Here is a 21,308-nt window from a genome sequence, read left to right on the forward strand (position 1 = left end):
AAAGAAAAAAAAACACAGTAAGGATTAGCACCCAAACATTATTTCAGTCTTGAGCTACCTCAACTATATTTCATTAAACGACAACGCAAAATAGACCATGCCTCCAAGAAGTTCAGCCAAAAAATTAAAAAAAAAAAATTCGACTTAGAATAGTTCCTGTTGATGGATGGCTCATTCCTGAATGCAATGATGATTTCATGTTGGTAGACATCGAAACATGATTCTAATTGAAAACAATAGGTGCCTGGGAAACTAGAAAGACCACAGTTGATTTGGAGTCAGTATTAATATCCTGAACATTGAGCTAAGCATGTTTCCTCCTCAACAGCTTAAGGTGTGGGTGCGGGTGTGCACGTGCGCGCGTGTGCGTAAGCGTGCAAGTGCATGCCTGCATGTGTGGAGGACAGGGGTTTACTTTGGGTGTCTTCATCAATTGCTCCCCATTTCATTTACTGAGGCAGGGTCTTTCGTTTTGAACCCAGACCTCACTGATTCAGTCTAGCTATCCAACGTGTCCCAGGGGTCTACTTTCTCTATCCCCCAAGTGCCAAGTGATTACAGACACACCACTACACCCACCCAACATTCATAAAGATGTGGGAGGTCTCAACTCAACTCGTCATAGCGCCTTAGCCAGTGAGCCATCTTCCCAGCCCCAAACATAAATAAAATATTAGCCTCATTTCAGGTAAATATTAGTTACTAATCAGTAAGAATTATATAGTACTTGTACCAGGTGTAATTTTTAAGAACTTTATATTCATTAATTCACTTAATCCTCAGGATAACTCTGAGGCATGTGTAAATACTGATCTGAACAAACTGAGGCATAGACAGTTCAGGTAACTTTATGAGGTTACAGATGTACTAAGAGAAAAAGTCAAGATTTCAATATGGGTGGTTGGGTATTAGAGACTGCTCTGAATCAAAACCCTTGGATAGTTAATATGTGTGAGTTGGTTAGGAGCTGATAAAAATCAGTGGAATAGGGGAGGGCCACCACCATATCCCACAGAGCAGATGCGAGCCTAGAGTCATGGACACCTTATCTTAATTCTTTCTTGCAATATTTTGAGTTCCTCCAAACCAAAGAACGTTCTCACAGTCAGTGGAGACAAGGGAGGGTGTCTTGATTATCTAGAAATCACTTCTAGTATTCTCTTCTCATCAACAGAGTTGGTGGAAAGGCTTGGATCATAAAGAACCATCTGTAATTTGTAAAGTAAATTTTTGCTCAAGGTATTTCTGCACGCTATAGCACTCATTGGAACATCTGCAAGATGGGCTGGGACCACAATGAAGAGAAGCCTGTCCAGCTAGTCTTCTCATTTGGTCTCCAGTTCAGAAATGAGTGGCATCATCAGTCATTCTCTAGGGCCAGATTTTGCAAGTGGTTCCATCATAGCAGCATTCCAGTTTGGAACCCAACACTGGGCACATTCCTTACTGAGCCAGCACTGATGACTCTAAGACTTCCTTTGTCCAACCTCAATCTGACTCCTGCTTCACACAGTGCTTGGTACATACTAGTTGTTCAGAAAATAAGCAACTATTTTACATCATCCTGTTACAGAAGGCAAATAGAAATATATAAGAAGCCTGATTAATGTTATAAAACCAACCAACACTCCTCAGTGCAATTTGGTATTTGCTCCCTTGTGAATTTGTGATGTTGGTAACTTATGTCATTTCTGTAAAAATGTGTCAAGATAGAGGATAAAGAGCAATGGAGAAAGAGGTTCATTACTACCAAAAAAAAAAAAAAAAATCTTACTAGAGTGCTCCTGAGTCATGAAGCTGCCACACACCTGGAGCCATTTATAAATTCTTTTGAGAAATGCCAGTCTAATAAATGCTTTGCCAGCCAGTAATTCACAAGCACCAGGCAGCAGTGAAACCAAGGGGGATGTAATAGCCACAGCTGCTAGGCTCCAGATGCTCTGGGGCCTGGCCCTGCCACTTTGTCCCAGCGTCTGTGTGGAGGAACGCTGTGAACTGGGCACATCACCACTATTCACCCTGGCCAGCTTCCAACAGAACCAGCTGCATCTGGCCTAGAAGATGGCTGTTGCTGGCAGCTCTGCGCTCCCCATTGCAAGACTAGGTGCTGGGATGTAGCCAGACTGTGAGAATTGGACTTTCACCCAGCACACCCAATCCAATCTCTTCTGCCTGGCTCCCCCAGAACCCTCATGGGAAGCTTTAATGTTCCCAGCATACCAGCTTCTCCTAGAACTGACGTCTTTTAGCAACCAAGAGAAAAGATGGAATGAATACCACGCAGATGAAAAGTCATGTCATTTATTAATAATTTCGTTTTTTTCTTCTATAAATTGGAAGGAAAAAAGTCTTTGGTGACACTCTATAAAACAATCTATCTTGGATGGTAAAACCCAGACATAAAGTTACACAGGTCAGTGGAGTAAATCAAGAACTATGGCTTTGTAATTTCTTGCACACTCTCTCTCTCTCACACACTTTAGGGCTTCATTGCACTAAATCATTAATAAACTATGACAAAATGGGGAAAACACTTCAGCAAAGACCTGTGGTGACACTACAAAAACATTGGTAACATATTAGAAAACTCTGTCCCAAATGTACATCGTATACAAAATAAGGTATACTATTTTTCCTTTTTTTTTTTTTTTTTTTTGCTTTACAATTTACCACCTAAAATAGGTCCAGTTTTCAATGCTTTATTTCTAACCCTCAACATATCCTATACATTTTTTCTCTCAAAATAAATATACAAGGTTCATTACATGGTAATCAGGTCACTTGCATGGCCCTCATTTTAGTAAGAATTACAACCAAGAGGAGAGGAATATATTCCCATAGGAAGAACAGAAAACTTGCAGAAATCAAATGACCTTTGAGGCCTAAAGGAAAATCATTACAAAAATAGAGTGACTGCAAGGCTAGCTTGACTTCCTTTTTATTTAAAGGGTGAGACTATGGCATCCCAAGGGCTCAGTTTGCTACAGTTTTCTTCCCTACCTATTTATTGGGCCGTGAAAGGCCCACTTGGGGTAACTAGCTCACCTAGGCTCCTGACATGGGACACAGTGGAACTCTAGATTGGTGATGACTAGTCTCCACCAAGTGAAAATCATTAAAACAACATCCTTTGATTTTGGAACAGGCAAAGAGGAGAGATGCTTTCTAGCTGGGAGTTAGCATCATCATCACAATTATACTGTAAACCGCAAGCTTTCTATCCAGAACTTTTGGAACAACATCAGAGAATTGATGGGACAGAACTTTCTTAGGATGCCTCATCCCCCTCTCTTTAAAAACTAGACTCAGGGAATAATCTCATTTTCACATACTGAATTTTGGTACGAGTATAGAGTGTGGCAGTTGGGTATGAATGCTTGTTCACTGAGAAAATAACCCAAACCAACTTGGTTTCCATCAAGCATGAGAAAAATGGAGCCAACAGTACTGTCTTGTCACACCTGGGCCAAGAATGGCAGGAGCATTTGAAAGGCTCTTGTCTACAGTAAAGGGACACTAGGTACATGAACTTAACAACTGTACTCCTGATGTGCTGGCTGCAAGGTTGATATTAACTCCTAGAAGGCAGGGGCAGTTTTATTTGAGAGCTTATGCCAATAACTGGTACATTTAACATTAGAGCTTTTAAGAGACCCCTCCCCACCCACGGAACATGGGACATGTTCAGGCTAGGGGAGTTTGTCCTGGCATTGCATCCATAATTAAGTCTTGTCTAAGCACCAGTCCCGTCCTGATTCTAAACTGATGAGGTTGTTTTTGCCTCTTCTGGCCCTTCAAGTAGGTTTGATTAAAATTTCCTTAGTTCTTAAATCGAGCACTCTCTCTCTTTGTATAGTCCATAGGTCTATTCACATCATTCATCTCACCCCTGATTAGATTAAAGTTCAGCAACCTTTATGAAAGGCCACTGGTATATTCCTTCAAGTCACTAGGAATTTGAGAAACACCAAAGTAAAGGCTAACATAGCCTACTGTAATGAAAAACAAAAACAAACAAACAAATCATTCCAAAAGGGAAATTGAAGGAAGCAACCTGGATTGATCCTTCTTTGAGCACCATTTGTAACAAGATATTAAACTGTAATGCACATAAGAGTCCAGGTATGAGATGTTCCTTTCTTCTGGAGCATCATATCTGGACAGTGTGCTGATATGCCTTGGTCTGCCCATCTAGCTATATTATCTCTTGTGACATGACTAACAGGGATTATTGCATGGATTAGTATTTTTTTTTCTACAGTCTCAATTTTGGGTCATTTTGTTATTTTCAACAGAAGTGATATGCTTAGTATATAATGTATATGGAGACTATGATAGTTGTAAATCTTCATATGAGAATATAGCCAGCTTTAAAACAACTGTTCACAAGGATACATGGACTAATGTGGAGCTGGAAAAAGGTGTGTGGAAATCATAAGCAGCTGAGTTCTCTATGGAGTTTTTGCGTGCAATTCATTATGCTGCTGGTACTGTATTTGCTGCCCTTGGCATCTTACCAACTTAACGCATGTTGGCCTGTGTACAGACCCCTGGTTATCATTAAAGTTGGCCAAGAGATAATTCCTAGCATCCTTCAGCAGTGGTGGCAATCTGTCAACCTGCCACAGTGCAACAGACAACTCTTTCCTAAGAGAATTAAAATTACATTTACTGTTGGGCCTCACTGATTTGCTTAGCATTGTTCAATTCCCAGCTGTGTATTCCAAATGAGAAAAGAACATGCTTACTAGCATCCCAAAGAGAATTATTCAGAGAATGGCATAAAATGCAACCATACAGATTTAAACGAGATAAAAGTGTACCAGTTTCTGTTCTCATTTACAATTGTCATCCCCCCCACCCCATGTAACACATGTTGTTTATGGGGACTATGTGCCTTATGAGCTTTGACAGGTAAATCTGGCAAGACAGTTCATGGGACTGACTGGTACCACTAGGGATATGCTTCTTTGCAAGCCAAGATGACAGTGTTGATGAAACTGTTGCATTCATGTCTGGAGATGCATATGAATGTTTCCATTCTGGAAAAAAAAAACTTAATATAAATTTTCAAAGGTCAGATGTATGAAGATTAATTGCTCATCTTTAACATGGTAACAGCAGCAGATTAAATAACATGAAACATTTTTTGACCTTTTACTGAAAGACATAAGTGTCAGTATCATGGACCTAGGGGTCATTTTTGTACAAATACGAGATCTCACATCTACTGAAGGGATCATGCTATGTGTTTGACAGTACATTAAGGATGGGTCAAACTGGATGAAAAAGATGTTTAGGGAGTTGTAGTGAGTCACAAGTTGCAGAGAAAAGTCCTTTTATAATCGAACTTCATTATTTATGCACCACTCACAACATGCATGGCATCTGGATGTGTGGGCTCTGGTCTCTGTGATGGACCTCAGTAAACATCTATTCTCACTCTTGGTTATAACACCTCCTCCAGAACACCAGGACAAATCCTCTTTTTTTTTTTTTTTTTTTGTCCTCAGAAGTCTACAAAGAAAGGATGGATCCACTAGACTTATGTTTTCCACTGACCTTGGCCAGCCCTTGTAGTTACTGGGAAATACCTGTGATAAATGTTTCTGAGACAAATTCATGTTTGAAATATATGAGAGTTGATGGAGGGGAAAGAAAAACTAAAGTGTTTATGTTTTATTCTGCATTATATATTGCAGGACCTAAGACTCTTTCTACTCCTAGTTCTTTTTTTTAACCTCTTCCAAGTAGAAGAATCATTAAATCAGAACTCTCCATGTTTTATAATATAGCCAAGGGATATGGTTCGTGGCTTGCATGTGCAAGTTGGTTCTTGGTGTTTTGCAATCTCCATAAGCTCAAGACAGCATTTGCAGGGAAAGAAATGTTCTTTGTAACAAGAAACACAACTACATTTCTCTACACGTTTAAAAATTAAAATGAAATAGAACCATATTCACATTTGTTTCTGATTATTGTGTAATGCCAATTTTTTGCTCAAAACAATGTTTGACTAGAAATGGAGCTAGTGTTCCCATGGCACACCCTCAATTAGTTACTTCACATTAAACCTCTTGTTAAATGGTGTGAATTTACACATTATTCTTTCTCTGCAGGGAAGCTTTCAAAACTTAAGTTTTTTTTCACAGACATTAAAAAGCTCTTCTTATATATAATCTGGTGTCCCCAATAACCCATTTTTCCTTGGCTTCTAAGCCAATGCCTTCCCCCAGGTCTCATCAGAATGCCAGTGGCTGGCTGTATAAGCTCACCCAAACTCCTGGAAAGCTCCAGGCTCCAGCTGAGGGGCTCTCCATTTCCATCTCACGACCATGCTGATGGGTTGTTTGAATGGTTCTTTGTGCAAACTGAACATTTCTTAAATCTACTAGTGTTTTCTTGGTACTAACTCCCCCCAACCCCCCCCCCCCCATGTAAAAAGATTATCATATTATATCGCAAACATAAAGTTTTTAGTTAGAACTGGCTACCTGGAAGTCATAATACTTTCCTTCATGCAGCAACATTTTAGAGATCAAAGTTCAGGTGGATTTGAAAATTCAAATTAGAAAACAGTTTGCAGTGGTAAAGCTAAACAATGAGTTCCTCTAAAAGTATGTATGCCCAGTTATTTCTTGACACTGCATCACGTGATTTATTGTGTTTCCCATAAGCTCAGGCTTTTAACTGCAGGAAACCCTGCGTGGCCAATGGCAACCATGTCTGTGGGAACAGAAGCAGCAGCCTCGAAATATTCACAACCAACACAATTTTGATTAAAGAAAGAACTCTGGTTTTTAATAGTTTTGATCATTAAAAAAGTTTAAACCTGCATAGCAATCATTTCAAAAATAATTATTTAATGTTCCATAATTAAACTGTACACAACCTAGTCTTGGGACACAGAAGCCAGTGAGGTGAGTGGAACAGTCTGGTGCAGTCCCAGGAGCCAGGAGTCGAGTTCTCATTGGCCATTGAAAAACGTTTTCATCATTTGTTCATCTAGGTTCATTTGGATACTTGGCACAACCTAGCTCCAGTGACGAGCGGATCTGCACCGGGAAGAGAGAGCAGCTCGACTCCGGTCCCTTCTGGCCTTCCCTCCCCCACTCGGCCGGGTTCCTCAAAGTCGCTCGATGTCTCGGTATTTCTTCCTCAAAATTGAGACCTGGTCTTTAAAGAGAACGGGGTCGAGCCTCATCTGAGAGTGGATCAGCGGCATGTAGCCAAACCAGCTGGCAAACGTATTCATGCAGCTCTGTCGCTGGGCAAAGTGGTCAGGGTCAGCCCAACGAGAAGCCCGGGAAGTCTGGGAGAGGGAGAGAAACAAGGAAGACAATGAGAGAAGCGCGGACGGGACGGTGCGGCAGAACGTGGCTGCTTTCCGCGACGCTCACACGCCACAAACACTTGTAACGCTCTGAAGGTTCCGGGGTGGACCAATCCTCTGGTGAGTGAGCGATGGACCTTACCATCTGAATCAAAACTACTGTGCTCACTAAATGCTCCCTTTTGTGCATAGGGCCAGATGCTGTGACTCATGGTGTGTTCCTAAGGTAGTTTTCTTATTTACTTGCTTGATTTGGAAATATCACTAATCAACTGTCAGATGTCCTTTCTATCACTCCATTTCTGTCTCCCTTCTACTATCAATCTTCATAAAGTTCCCATTGAATGTACAACTGAAGAACAAAACAATCACCACATACAACTCATGGCTCGGGAGTTTCCCATGCAAATGGAAACACTGGCAAGAACTCTGTTTTCACTCACACATAATAATCTGTTCTTCCTTCTATAGACTTCTCTATTGAGATGATTCCATGAAGCATGAGGGGGACTTACACTGAGTGAGTATGTACACACACACACACACACACACACACACACACACACGGTGTATGTCTATAAGACTGATTATACACTAAAATTTCCTTCTGGACTTAACCCAAGAATTGTCTTTTCAACTCCACTAAAATGATTATTACTTTTTAAGAGCAATTGGCTTTATAAAAATATTGGATGGGCTAGTGGCTCACACCTTCAATCCCACCACTCAGGAGGCACAGGTAGGAGGATTGCAGTGAGTTCAAGGCCAGCCTGGGACTACAGCATGACATCTAGGTCACCCTGGGCTAGAATGAGACCCTTAAAAATATTTTTTTTTCTAAAAAAAAAGAATTATTGGTCACTCAGAACAACAATGAAGAGTTATCTAGGCAAGTAAGAAAGACTGGTGCCAGCTTTTTCATTATGCTGTTCCTATAGTTGGTTAAATATTTTTTGACCATGTTGTAAATGACTTACACTGACTTGAAAGAAAGCCTTAAATGATGCAAGTACAAAGCTAAATAGAACTAAATATATTATCTATAAAAACTTTTTATGAACAAGGAAAAAATGAGCTGTCAATTATAGAGTAAAAAACCATAAGCCCACCTTGGGAAATAAGCAACTATTTAGAGTATATGTGTTGGTGCATGTATGTGTGCACATATGTGTGCACATGCATTCAGTTGTGCTTTCAACATTTTAAGAAGCATACTCTCATGTTTTAGTGAGAGAATCACTCAGTCACCTAAGCAGTGTCAACATGCTTGGAAATATCATCCACAATAAACACAAATGTCAAGTTAGCACTGAGTAGGCAGTGGAAACACAAAACACTGTGAAGTGTTTCCATGAAGGACATTTGAGCCTCACAACAACTGGGTGGATTATCTCTCCAAGTCACAGCAGGTTCCTGGAAGTTGCACTTATCTCCTGAGCTTATTTGCTGGAGGGTAGCATTGAGCAGAAGGCAGGCTTGATTCTTTGCTGTATAGACTAGGACAATTCTTTTTTTTTTTTTTTGTTTTTCGAGGTAGGGTCTCACTCTGCCTCAGGCTGACCTGGAATTCACTATGTAGTCTCAGGGTGGCCTCGAACTCTCGGGCGATCCTCCTACCTCTGCTTCCCAAGTGCTGGGATTAAAGGCATGCGCTACCATGCCCGGCTCAAGGACAATTCTTGTTGGTAAGTCAGAGGAAGCAACTAGTTAACCTGACTGCAGTACACATCAGACAGAACAGCTCCAGAGGTCCCTTGTTTTAATCCTAAATTCATGTGAGATTGTCAGCCATTTCTGATAGGCCCACTCATTCCAAAAGGCCAGACCCTAAACCCAGGTAAAAAATGCCCACATAGGCAAATGGAAATACTGCCAAAGTTTCAGGTCATGTTATGCTCACTCACAAATAATAATCATCATTTAAAAGGTCTAGGTGAATCACTCAAGTAGCATTTTGCCTCTGGGTTTTGACATTTCTTCTGGTTCAGACAACAAATACTTAAATGGTATCTTTCTTATGTATCCATTTGCATCAATAGTTCCACAAACTAATACAGTAATGTATAGGACGGGGCAATGTACACAAGTCCGATACACCTTGTTAAACCTAAAGTTCGCTTTTGATTTGTTCCTTAAAGATGTGAGAAATTACTGGAAATATCCATTTGGGAGAAATATACAAGTGTATGAAAAGGCTATAAAACCAACCCCTAAGAAATCATGCATACAAGTGAGGGTATAACCTCAGGGAAATCTAATGAATTCTTACAGTGCTATTAAAAGAATGCTCTAAGTGGGAATACAACAATATCAATCATATCATATCATATCCCAACTATGACATGACATATACAACATATGTATATATCTGGACACACTGTGAGCAATAATTTTGGTTGAATTTGAATATAGTTTTAAGGCATTACAGATTGGGAAATTCTTATAAATGTTCCTGTATATTGCTTCCATTATTAGAAGATAGTAGAATTTTACTTCCACACTTTTGCTCTGTAAGTTCTTTTGCTATAACTAGTACCTAAGATAGTACTGGATAACCTGTTAATTTTTTGCTTTTATTATATTTAGAGAGTAAAACCTTAACAATTAGCCAGGCATGGTGGCACACATCTTTAATCTCAGCACTTGGGAGGCAGAAGTAGGAGGATAGTCATGAGTTCAAGGCCACCCTGAGACAACACAGTGAATTCCAGATCAGCTGGGCTAGAGTGAGACCCTACGTCAAAAAACAGAACAAAACAAAACAAAAATAACAATTAGATAACCATACAGGCTCCTTTGTAAAACGAAGATTTGAATATAACTTGTAATACCTGCTAGAACAAGGTATATGGAAACTCACAAACAACTAGCTGATATAATTATAATGTATCTTTCTTTTCCTGAGTTAGAGTAGTCCAGGATGATAAACCTCCTGCCTGGGCCTTCTAAGTTTAGGGATTACAGGAAGGAACCACCATGCCCAGCTACGGTCATGTTAAAGACTGTTCAGTGGGTTGAGATTCTGATGGATGTTCCATGATTTAATGTGGGTGGGTCTATGGTTTTTCCACTACTTCCATTAGAACTGGCTTTGCTCAAAAAAGAATAAAAGTAGATAAACTTCAGCATACTGAGAGGACCTCATACCAGGAGACAAGAGTACAGGAGAACAGCCATGGAACTAACACAACCTAGGCTACAACTGCCACTTCTCTTTCTTACTGGGAACTTGAAGTGAATTATGTTTTCTAGGCCATAGTTATTCTACTTAAAAACAGAGAAAGTTGGATGATATTTCCTTGAATGTATATTTGGTACTAAAATTCTATGGCCCATGAAAATATGGGGCTTCATGTTGAATTAGATTAACCTTGTGAGAAAGATTTCACTACTTTTCATCTTGAAGTGAGCCAACTGAATTTGAAAAGGGAACTGACTTACTCACAGTTTATAAGTGCTGGTCTTAGATCTGAAAAACTAGTAGTGTAGACTCTGGTATTTCACTGTGATACTCAGTTCAAGAGTAATTGCCACGAGGCTGTGTTGAAGATAGTATTATTTGCTACTCACTTGGCGCCTACAGTAAACTCACGTAAGTTCCTTAAAGGACTCTGCTATGGACTGAATGAGGATGTCGTCCCAAATTTACATGCTGAAGTCTAATAACAGTACTGCAGGAGGAACGTTTGAGAGGTGTTTAGGCAACAAATCCTCAGAGCCTTGTAAAAGCGACCTCAAAGAAATCTCTTGAGCTTCTTTCCACCATGTGGGGTCACAGCAAGCAAATAACCATCTACAAATGAGGAACTGGACCCTGAGTGGATACTAAACCTGCCGGCACCTTGATTTTAAGCTCCCCAACCTCTAAAAGTGTGAGAAATGTCAGTTTGTTATTTAGGCCTCCTTCCTTGCTCCAGTCTATGATATTTTTGTTATAGCAGCCCAAAGGGACTAGGGTGGAGCTGAAAACATGTTATTCTCCTGTCACGTTCTGGATTATATGAGAGCTTTACATGCTTGACACAACGATATCTTTTCACTTATCCATGTACCAATCATCCATTCCTTCATGTTTTTTGAGATGTGATGCAGTTTTGCATCTTCTCATCATGCTTTCTAGAGAGAGTACCTGGATGAAGACACGCTTTTATAGTCATGAAGTTTCTTTACTCTTACCTGTCCCATCATTGTCTCCTTATACTGTTTTTTCTGGGTCACTTTGATTGGAGGCAATTTTGTCACAGCAGACACCAGGAAATTCATGAGAATGTCCTCACAATTGGCCAGTTGGTCCACCATGTTTTTCAGGCTGGCTGGTAGGTAATGGGAGTACAGGTAGTGATAGTATCTGTTTAAAAAAAAAAAAAGTTTTTTATTTTTTATTTTTTTTTAAAAAGACCAGCATAATGACAGGTAGATTTTAAACATATAACCATTTTCCAAATTCCTAAACATGCCACTGGACGGCATTAATGATGACAACTATCAGTTATATGGGATTGGCTATAGACTATTTTCACCTCATGGAAGTTCTCAAATCTTTAACAAGACCACGTCATCTAGCACTCAGAAGAAATCTATGAGGCTGGTGCTGTTATTCTCCCCATCATATAGTTGAGGATCCAAGGCACAGAATTCACATGGATGCACATATTGCTTGCCTATTTAAATTTAATGTCTGGCTTGTCAGTTCATTATCAACTTGATGTAATTTGGAATCAACATGGAAAGACACTTCTGAGTTGTCATTGAAGGTATTTCTGTAAAGATTTAACAGAGTACGGAAGATACATTTTGAATATGGGTAGCGCCATCCCGTGATGTTGAATGAAGAGAAAGTGAGCCAAGCCCAGCATAATTTGCTGTCTGCTTCCTGACTACAAACTGAATGTGACCAGCTACTGCACAGTCTCCCACCATAACTTCCCAGCCACAACGGACTCTCAATCCATGAGCCACAATAAACTCCTCTCTCCTTAAGTTGCTTTTTGTAGGTATTTTGTCGCAGCAATGAGAAAAGTAACTATTACAGATGGCAAGAGAAGTTACTTTCAATTGAGACAAATCATTTGAGTGAATCAGATTCATATGTGGGGTGATGGGAAATAAAGAAGGGGAACAATGAGCTTCTATGAGGTGAAATTCTGGGATCAAGTGTTTAATGAGTCCAAAGGTTCCTTCATGGGTATTTCTCATGATATCCCTGACATGCCAAGACTTTCTATTCTTCATTTAAAAAGACTAATGTAAGATTGGTATGATCACTTTACTAAGACAAAACCGTTGAGGTTTCATTAACGATCTAGTAGTAAGTGTTAACGTTCTGCTCACCAATCAGGCCATCCTTCAGTCTTCAGGCTCTACAGGCCAAACACATGCAAATGAATACCTGATTTATACCTTCAAGCATGACTATTTTCAACACACCCACATTTGGATGTCATAACGTGCCCAAGACCAAATGCTTTTATTTATTCAGTGCTCCTTCCATCTGTGGTATTCTATCTTTCTAGCCCCAAGGTCAGAAAACTTGGGCGCTGCCCAGCTGGAGAGATGGCTTAGTGGTTAAGGCACTTGCCTCCAAAGCATACTGAGTTTAGATCAATTCCCCAGTACCCACGTAAAGCCAGATGCACAAGGTGGTGCATGAGTCTGGAGTCTGCAGTGGCTAGAGGCCCTGGTGTGCCCATTCTCTCTCCCTCCCTCTGTGCTTGCAAATAAATAAAACCTTTAAAAAACACCTTGTAAGTCATTAAATCCTACTCCCTACCTGTTCAAGACACAAGCATCTTCAGAATACTCCCAGTCTGGTCACTGCTGGCCAGTGCTCTCTCTGTAGTCTCTGGCTCAGCTGTCTAGCAGCTATTTAAGGTGAGCTACCCTCTACAGTCTTCCTTCTTCTCCCGTCCCCCTCACAGCTGGGGTGATGCATCTCTACTATCAATGTGATTGGATCGAAATCAGGGGAGAGGCACACCCCTGGCCCTGAGGGTTATTTCCTAGAAGTGTTAACTGAGGGGGAAGACCTTCCCCTTGGGTGCGTAGTACCTGACACTCAGGAGAAATCTGTGCTGTGCCTGTCCGCCTGCCATCCTTGCTGCAGACCTTCACTGACCCCAACACCCAGCTTCTACGGTCTTCTAATGTGGACTGAAGACCTGCGCTTCTCCAGGAATCCTCCAGGCCTTCAGTGCTAGACTGGGACTTCTGAGGCATCCAGCTCCTGCCCTGAGAAGCTACTGGGTTCTCAGCCTCTCCAGCCTGTAGAAGCCGCTGTTGGACTGCCCAGCCCATACCGTGCAAGCCAAGCTAATAAACCCTCTTTGCAATGCATCTTCTTTCCACTGATGCTGTTCCTCTGGAGAACCCCGATGAATACATGGCCTCTTCTCAGCCACAGTATCCCGAGTGGATACTCCGAACACAAGTGTGTTGTGTGCCCTGTTCAAATCCCTGAGCTGACGCCCGAGGTTTCTTAGGAAAAGTTCATCCCCCGGTCTCCAGGCTCCCAGCTGCCTCTGCTCTCACCACTTCTCTAGTCACTAATCATGCCGCTCTTCTCCACCATCTTCCAACGTTTGGCCCCCAGGTGTTTATTCTTGCTAATTCTGATGCCAAAACACCCTGAGCTAATTTTATCATACCCTATAGTCTCTTCTCACACCCCACCTGCTCAGTGTGGTCACTCTGGCCCCTCTCCAACCTGCCCAATCTCTGTCGTTCAGGCTCCTCTACTCTTTTTCATGCTTTCTGCTGCATTGCTACAGGCCTCTGCCTGCTAGACTATGAGCCTAACATTGGCAAGAAATGTTTCTGCTTTACCCACTGAACCTGAAGCACTTAGAAAAGTGGCTGAGCAACGGGTGCAATAGTGGCACGACTGTCATGGTGGAAACCAACTGCCCTCCAATTGGACTGGAGGCCCACTGCATCCCTGATACTGAAAATTTAAAACAGGGGTAGTCATGAGCCCTAGGGTTGTAGCATCTGCTGATGTCTGGATTAGTGCATATACTATGCTTATCAAACTGCCCAGTATGCACTTCTCTTAATATTCATACCCTTATATTAACGCTACTCTCGCTTTGGGTAGAGAATCTTCTCTTTTCAGATGGCAGTGACATTGGGACAACTCAGAAGGTATCATGGTGCTGGAAAGAAGTAACTAGAGTACTGAATAGCATCTCGATCACACCTTCCAAGGCTCAGGGTCTAATGCGGAAGAGGTGGTGGAAAGAATGTAAGAGCCAAGGAAGGGTTGGACTCCTTACAACGTGTTCCCTCTAGACAAAAAATTGGCCTCGATGTCCATGACCTCATAGTGCCTGACACTACCTACATAAGACCATCGTAAGAGGAGGGAAGGATTATGGCATCCAAATAGAGGAGAAACTTATTGAGATGGGGAGTGGATGTGATGGAGAAGGGAATTTCAGAGGAAAGGGGGGAGGAGGGTATTACCATGGGATATTTTTTATAATCATAGAAAATGTTTAATAAAATTGAGAAAAAAAAGAAAAGTGGCTGAGGATGCTCAAATTAAGGCTTCACTTTTATTATTGTTTATTCTCAATATTTACTTACCCAGTCTACTCTTGAGTATAAATTCACACTTTAGCTTAACTGAAAATGCCACTGTACTTTCATTTCCAGAAATGCAATCAGCCAAAAGTTTCATTGGCTTTAAGAAACACACATTTGCTACCCCAACAAAACTGAAGCAGAGATGTAGGCTAATCTGCATTCATGCAGTTAAGAAGATTTGGCCCAAATTCCTACTATTTGTGCAGTTGTCAGAAACTAATAAGGGACAATTCGGTGACAGATGTCTAAGCGTCTCACTTGTGGTAAATAGCAGCCCCTGTCAACACCATGGAGTAGTCGTTCGTCCACTTGGATGTGTACCCCCATCGCTCCTTAGAGTTATCCCAGAAATGGCTGCGTGCTGGGTACCCCACAATCCTCTCGGGGAAGCTCTGCCACACGGTGAAGGCAAAATCCACCTGCAGGGCGGAGGGTAAGCCAAACAAGCAATCAGCGGTATGCACAAATGTCAACCATGCATTACCTTCCCTGCTAATTCATAATGTGGAATCCCGGGACTGTTTCAAAACATTAATTCCCCATATTCATCAGCAAATTAAACCGACTGCTTGACATTTTGCCCCGTAATTATGTACATTTTTAATGTTTTCTGTGAAAGAAACTTCAGATTAGTACAGAAATGAAACAAAGCTAGTTTGCCGATATGGTCTTTCGAAATCCCAGTCTGTTGCAGCTCAAAAACAAGCTAAAAAAGCAGTTGCTTCCCCCTCCCTTCCCAGAAAGGTACGCATGACTCTGATTCACAGGAAGCACAAAAGCATCTGTTTTATAAATGAGAGCAGATTTCCTGCGTGCATCTAGGGAGTGAAGTACAGCCTGCATGGTAACTTGCATATATCAAACCCAAGTGACTAAAATTAAAGCATCCTCCTCAGAGCTAGAGAAAAGATTTTTCTTTTTTAAAGAGCACAAGTATTTCTCTCTCTCTTTCTCTCTTTCTTTCTTTCTTTCTTTCTTTCTTTCTTTCTTTCTTTCTTTCTTTCTTTCTTTTTTTTAAGAGCACATGTTTTAAACAGGCAATACCACACAGAAATACTTCAGGCACCACAGGCTTGAAGATGTGAAGCACAAGGAAATCTAGAAAAGCACCCACACTATCGCTAAGAAGTGGGGATGAGGACAAGTGAAATCCAGGGCTGTTTTAAAGAAAAGCAGGCATGTGACTTCTGAGTGCTTAGAAGAACCCAAGCAGGTACTTCCAAATCCATCGCAGGCTGGTGAACCATAGCTAGCAAGTCACCACGATCTGATCATTGCAAGAGAAAACACCAAAGAGTAACAGCAAATGGTCATATAATGTTCCTGACCATGGTCTGCTTATCATGCAAGAGGCATGTTTCTAAGTGCTTAGGCATCTTAACTCGTGTCATCCTTACAGGCAGGGTTCACAGCATTCAATTTACAGAAGAGTAACTAACACACATGGGGAATGAAGTAACCTGTCTGGATTAGCACACGGCAGAGTCAAGACTTGAGATCCAGTGTGTATCTTACCCTCTCTCTTTGGTTTTGGTGAAAAAAAAAAATTATTTTCAATCCATGATATAGTTCACCCTGTAGCCTTGGCCTTATCTTTCTTGATAAGTAACACAAGTGAACATATCATTTATTCTGTAAATATTTCAAGTCCTAATACTGAGATAGTGACTAGGGGATCGAAAGCTGCTGCTATGTTCCAGGTCTGTCATTAAAGATTGTTCAAAAGTGTTCAGAATGGTAAACAGGAGAAAATGATCCAATCTCTGTCAACTGATGACCATGACCATATAAGATAACCGCAGGAGAGAGGAAGATGCAGCTAATAAAAGGATAAAGCACTGTTGTTAAGTACTGGTTAGATACTGGCAAGCTTGAAGGTCACTGAGGGTGGACCCCTCCCCATACTCAGCAGCTTGTAAAGCCAGGAGCTGAAATTGCAAGACTGATTACTGGTCAAAAGAATGGGACCTGAGTTCTATCTCTGGTTGTGGGTGGAGTCGAGACATTCAGAACTGCCCAAAGGTAATATCATTTTCTAGTCAGATGGTTCCCTCAGCAAGGTGTGTGGTCCAGAATCTTTAAGAAACAATGAAAAGGGCTGGAGAGAAGGCTTAGCCATTAAGGTGCTTGCCTGCAAAGCCAAAGGACCTAGGTTGGTTTCCCCAGGACCCACATAAACCAGATACATGAGGTGGTTCATGTGTTTGGAGCTCATTTTGCAGTGGCTAAAGGCCCTGGTATGCCCACTCTTTCTATCTGCCTCTTTCTTGCTCTCTCTCAAATAAAAATAAATTTAAAACATAAAACGTAAAACAAGGAAAGAAATAGTTAAATGCCTACCAAAACATAAAGGTTTAATATCATGGTCCCTTTGACGAATGTACCCCTCATCTCTCAAGATTGTGTCCTACATGATGAACTCTCTGCCCGCAGTCCATTCTCAGCCTGTGAAAGTGTTTACTTCTACAATGGTTCTTTTGGTCTTTACTCTGTCATCCTTGAGAGTGCCTGATGGTATTCTGCAATTAACTATGAGGAACCCCAGGGAAACCAGAGCAAGTTCCTGCAACATGGGCTACAATTCAGAAACAAACCACATAAGAGAAGCCAGGCCACAGATCATGGGTGTCCACCCATCTGAAGTGTCCAAATCTGCAGACACAGAAGATAATGGTGGTGGTCAGAGGTGCTGAGGAAGTATTGAATGAGCACAGCACCTCCCGACTAGCTGTTGCCGTCACGTTCGCATTGCTGCCAGAAATCACCCAACCAAGAGAAGCTTGTGGGAAAAAGGTTTACTTTGGCTTACAGGCTCCAGGGGAAGCTCCATCATGGCAGGGGAAAACGATGGCACGAGCAGAGGGTGGACATCACCCCCTGGCCAACATAAAGTGGACAATAGCAACAGGAGGGTGTGCCAAGCACTGGCATGGGGAAACCAGCTATAATAGCCATAAGCCCACCCCCAACAATACACTGCCTCCAAGAGGCATTAATTCCCAAATCTCCACCAGCTGGAAACCTAGCATTCAGAATACCTAAGTTTATGAGGCACACCTGAATCAAACCACCAGTGTCTAATAAAAATGATTTAGAAGAATACAGAGATGCTGATGGCTATATACTTTGTGAATGAACTACATGCCACTTACCTAAAATTAATCATTTTATCTCATATGAATTTTACCTCAATGAAAAAGATGTAGCAAATAAGCCATGATCAATACCTCCCAGGCCACATTCCCGTAATATATATCCAATTACTTAGGTAATACTTTTCTTTAGATTGAGTGCTCTCTCCAATCAGTCTAATCCTAGGAAAAAAGCTTTATAAAACTATTCTGTATATACAAACCAAGTTTTTAGAAATACTGGCCCAGGTGGTTTTTAAAACTCCTTTTATTTTCAGATTCTTCAGTCTTCATCATAACTTCATTCTTTTGTGAAATACATTGAAATTCATATGAAACTTTTAATTTGATGCCTGACATTGTGAACTGTCCAAAGGCAGAGGCTTACTGGTAAAGAACAATGGGTAATTTGGGGTGCCAAGTTGATTGTGCCCAGAGGCAGCCAGATTTAAGATGATTTCTGGAGTGTCTATGAGGATGTGTTCTGGAAGACTTAACAGTTGAGTGAGGGAGTAGGGCTCAGCAAGGCAAGGTTCTCCTCCTCAGCGGGTGGGCATCCTTCATTACCCAGAGCTCCAGAAGACACCACCAAGGCTGAGGAAGGAAGCCCCCGCTCCTTCCTCCTCCCGGGCTTCATGCTTGCCCTGGGCATTTTCTATGACTGCCCTCGGGCTGCACCTTAGCCATCGACGCTCCAGGTTCTGTGGCTGTCAGACCCCCACTGCAATTCCATCACCAGCTCCAGGATGACCCTGGCTTACAGAGGGCCAGACTGTAGATTTTGCAGCCTTCATCCCCACATTGGCAACTCCTCATAATAAATCTCGATTAGCTGTTTCTCTGAAAACACTGCTACAGAGGAGGAAAAGGCCTTTTTGTCAAATCTGTATTTCTGGTGACTGGGAGGGAAGTAGGATGGCAGTATAGGACAGAAAGGACAGCAAGTCACTCCCGATGGAACAGCTTAAGGCCCTCCAGGCAGGATGTAAAGACAGAGGTGGGGGTCAACAAAACAGGATGTACAGAACAATAATTTATGGTGGTCCAGTCTAGCTGGTTCAGCGAAAAGCAACTCCAAGAACTTCCTCACCAAGGGAAGTATACAGACAGCGCTTATCCTTTTTGCCCTAGTGACATTTACAACTTCAGGGGTTCTTAAATCCCTATACATATTCCTTTTTTTTTTTTTTTTCAAGGTAGGGTCTCACTCTGGCTCAGGCTGACCTGGAATTCACTATGTAGTCTCAGGGTGGCCTCGAACTCATGGTGATCCTCCTACCTCTGCCTCCCACCACGCCCGGCTCCTATATATATATATATTCTTGCATCTGAAACATCTGCCTAGTACAGATTGAACTTCAGGTAAACTGGGACACACTCCCACAGCCTGGGAGGAGGTAACGGAGAGGAGAAGGTAGTTCCGTGCCTCCCAGTATGGGTGTAGGCTGCTGCTGGAGGGGAAAGCGGAGGACACTGGAGGCCGCCCTGGCAGTGGAACAAGCTTGGAGGAAGCGCGATGGGAAGGGGCCTCCTCAAAGTTAAGAGACAGCAGGGGGACAGACAGCCCTTGCCAGGAAACTGAAACTGGGTCATGATAACCTACATATCATCTCTGGTGTTCAAAACTAATAGTGCCAACTGATGGGACAGTCTACTTTACAGCCCCTTGTCAAAGAATCCGTCTGGCTGTCAGCACTCTTTGGGGTTTTCCATTATTCTTTGAAAAGAAACACGCTCACTGGCAACTACTATAGAACGCAACGGGGTGTTTTCATCACATGGATTTCTTACTATCTCAGAGCTGTTTCAAGTCATTTCAAAAGAACTCAAAAGTAAATTCAGATAAAACTATGATTCTTGGGATGGCTCTGCCTTCATTCTGATCATTAACACTTCAAAGGTGGCACAGGTCAGCGTAAGGTCCTTTTTTTAAAAAAAAAAATGAACATCTGTTTTCTTTAGAGGCCCGACAGCAATCCATATACATGTAAATAACTATAAACCAACTATATCTAATACCCTTTGTAGGATGCTATTTAAAAATCTATCCTTAATACTACAGAGGCACATTTATACGTGCTAAGAATCCAGAGAGAGAGAGAGAGAGAGAGAGAGGGAGAGAACCAACAAAAATGAACCAACATCTATTCACCTTAAAAAAGCAAACAAAACAGAAAAATCTTTCTCATGGCCATTTTAGGCACCACAACCATTCTCCTGCTCAGTAGGCAAGAGCAAGCCAGACTGCCAGCCTCTTAAATTTACATATCATTTTCAACCCACGTTGACTTCTAATTACTTCACATACAACACATGTTCCTCCCAGCATGCCCTGAGTGATTGGGATTGCTATCCTTTGAAAGGAAATTCACCAGCACAAAGATGTGTCACAGTGGCTGGAAGTTATTTCACCATGGGACATGGAAAAACAAAGCCCAGAGTGAGACCAGTTGCCGTGTGCCCAGGGGAATGAATATACAGGACCGAGCACAGTCCAGGTCACAGAATGATGCCTTAGGTATGTGCTGTGGAGGTCTTGACTGTTCCATCGTGAGGATGTGCTACTTGTCCTGAGTTTGCCCCTGGAGAAGCACTGTCCTCTCTTGTCCTGGGATGGAGTTGATCTCAACTGTCAATGTGACTGAATTGAGAGATGGTGGTAGATTAGTAAAGTGCACACTTGGGGTGTGTCTGTGATGTGAAGAGGTTTCCAGGCAGAATTACCTAATGGGAGAAGAACTGCATTGAATGTGAGTGGAGACAGCCAACAGGTTGGGGGTATGCATAGGAGGAAAGGTAAAATGGAGAAGCCAGCGTGCACAGGCATTCTCTGTCCTCCTTTGCCCCCTAGCTGCCAATGAGTTCTGCCCCATCGTGCCTTCACTGACATGACAGACTGAGCGCTCGGAAACCCTGAGCCAAACAAACTTCCTATCCGTAAACTGCTTTGTTCAAGCACTTTGCCACTGTGACAAAAGGGCCAAATGACACACCTGGGGAATATACCATCCGGTCTCCCTTGCTCACTGGTGTCTGGTTAGGTCAGCCAATGGCAGCCAGCGAAGAGAAAATGGAAGTGGGATGAAAGAGAAGGCAGGGTATCTCTTCTCTGCTCCCTTTCTCTTGTGACGTTGGAGTTCCAACATCAGCCATGCTCTTCATGACCACAGCTCTTCTAGGTAGGTCTCTCTCTCTCCTATCTCCATCTTTCAGAGGCTTAGGAAGTACTAATCTTTTCATTGTCCCTTCAGGGCTAGGGC

The 21,308-nt window shown here is 42.0% G+C and overlaps 1 protein-coding gene across 1 annotated transcript in view; it reads right to left on the reverse strand.

Moving 5' to 3' along the window:
• Positions 1-2,285: 2,285 nt before the first annotated feature.
• The window catches only part of Ext1 (exostosin glycosyltransferase 1), a 312,855-nt gene continuing 293,832 nt past the window's right edge, over positions 2,286-21,308 (reverse strand). The window contains exons 9-11 of the mRNA XM_004661375.2: positions 15,176-15,336; positions 11,510-11,681; positions 2,286-7,312 (exon numbers count right to left, since the gene is read on the reverse strand). Of these exons, the coding sequence (XP_004661432.2) occupies positions 7,127-7,312; positions 11,510-11,681; positions 15,176-15,336 (519 nt within the window). The 3' untranslated portion in view covers positions 2,286-7,126. The remainder of the gene's footprint in view (positions 7,313-11,509; positions 11,682-15,175; positions 15,337-21,308) is intronic.

This window comes from Jaculus jaculus, chromosome 2 (assembly GCF_020740685.1).
Source record: "Jaculus jaculus isolate mJacJac1 chromosome 2, mJacJac1.mat.Y.cur, whole genome shotgun sequence".
In the NCBI taxonomy this organism is placed as follows: Eukaryota; Metazoa; Chordata; class Mammalia; order Rodentia; family Dipodidae; genus Jaculus; species Jaculus jaculus.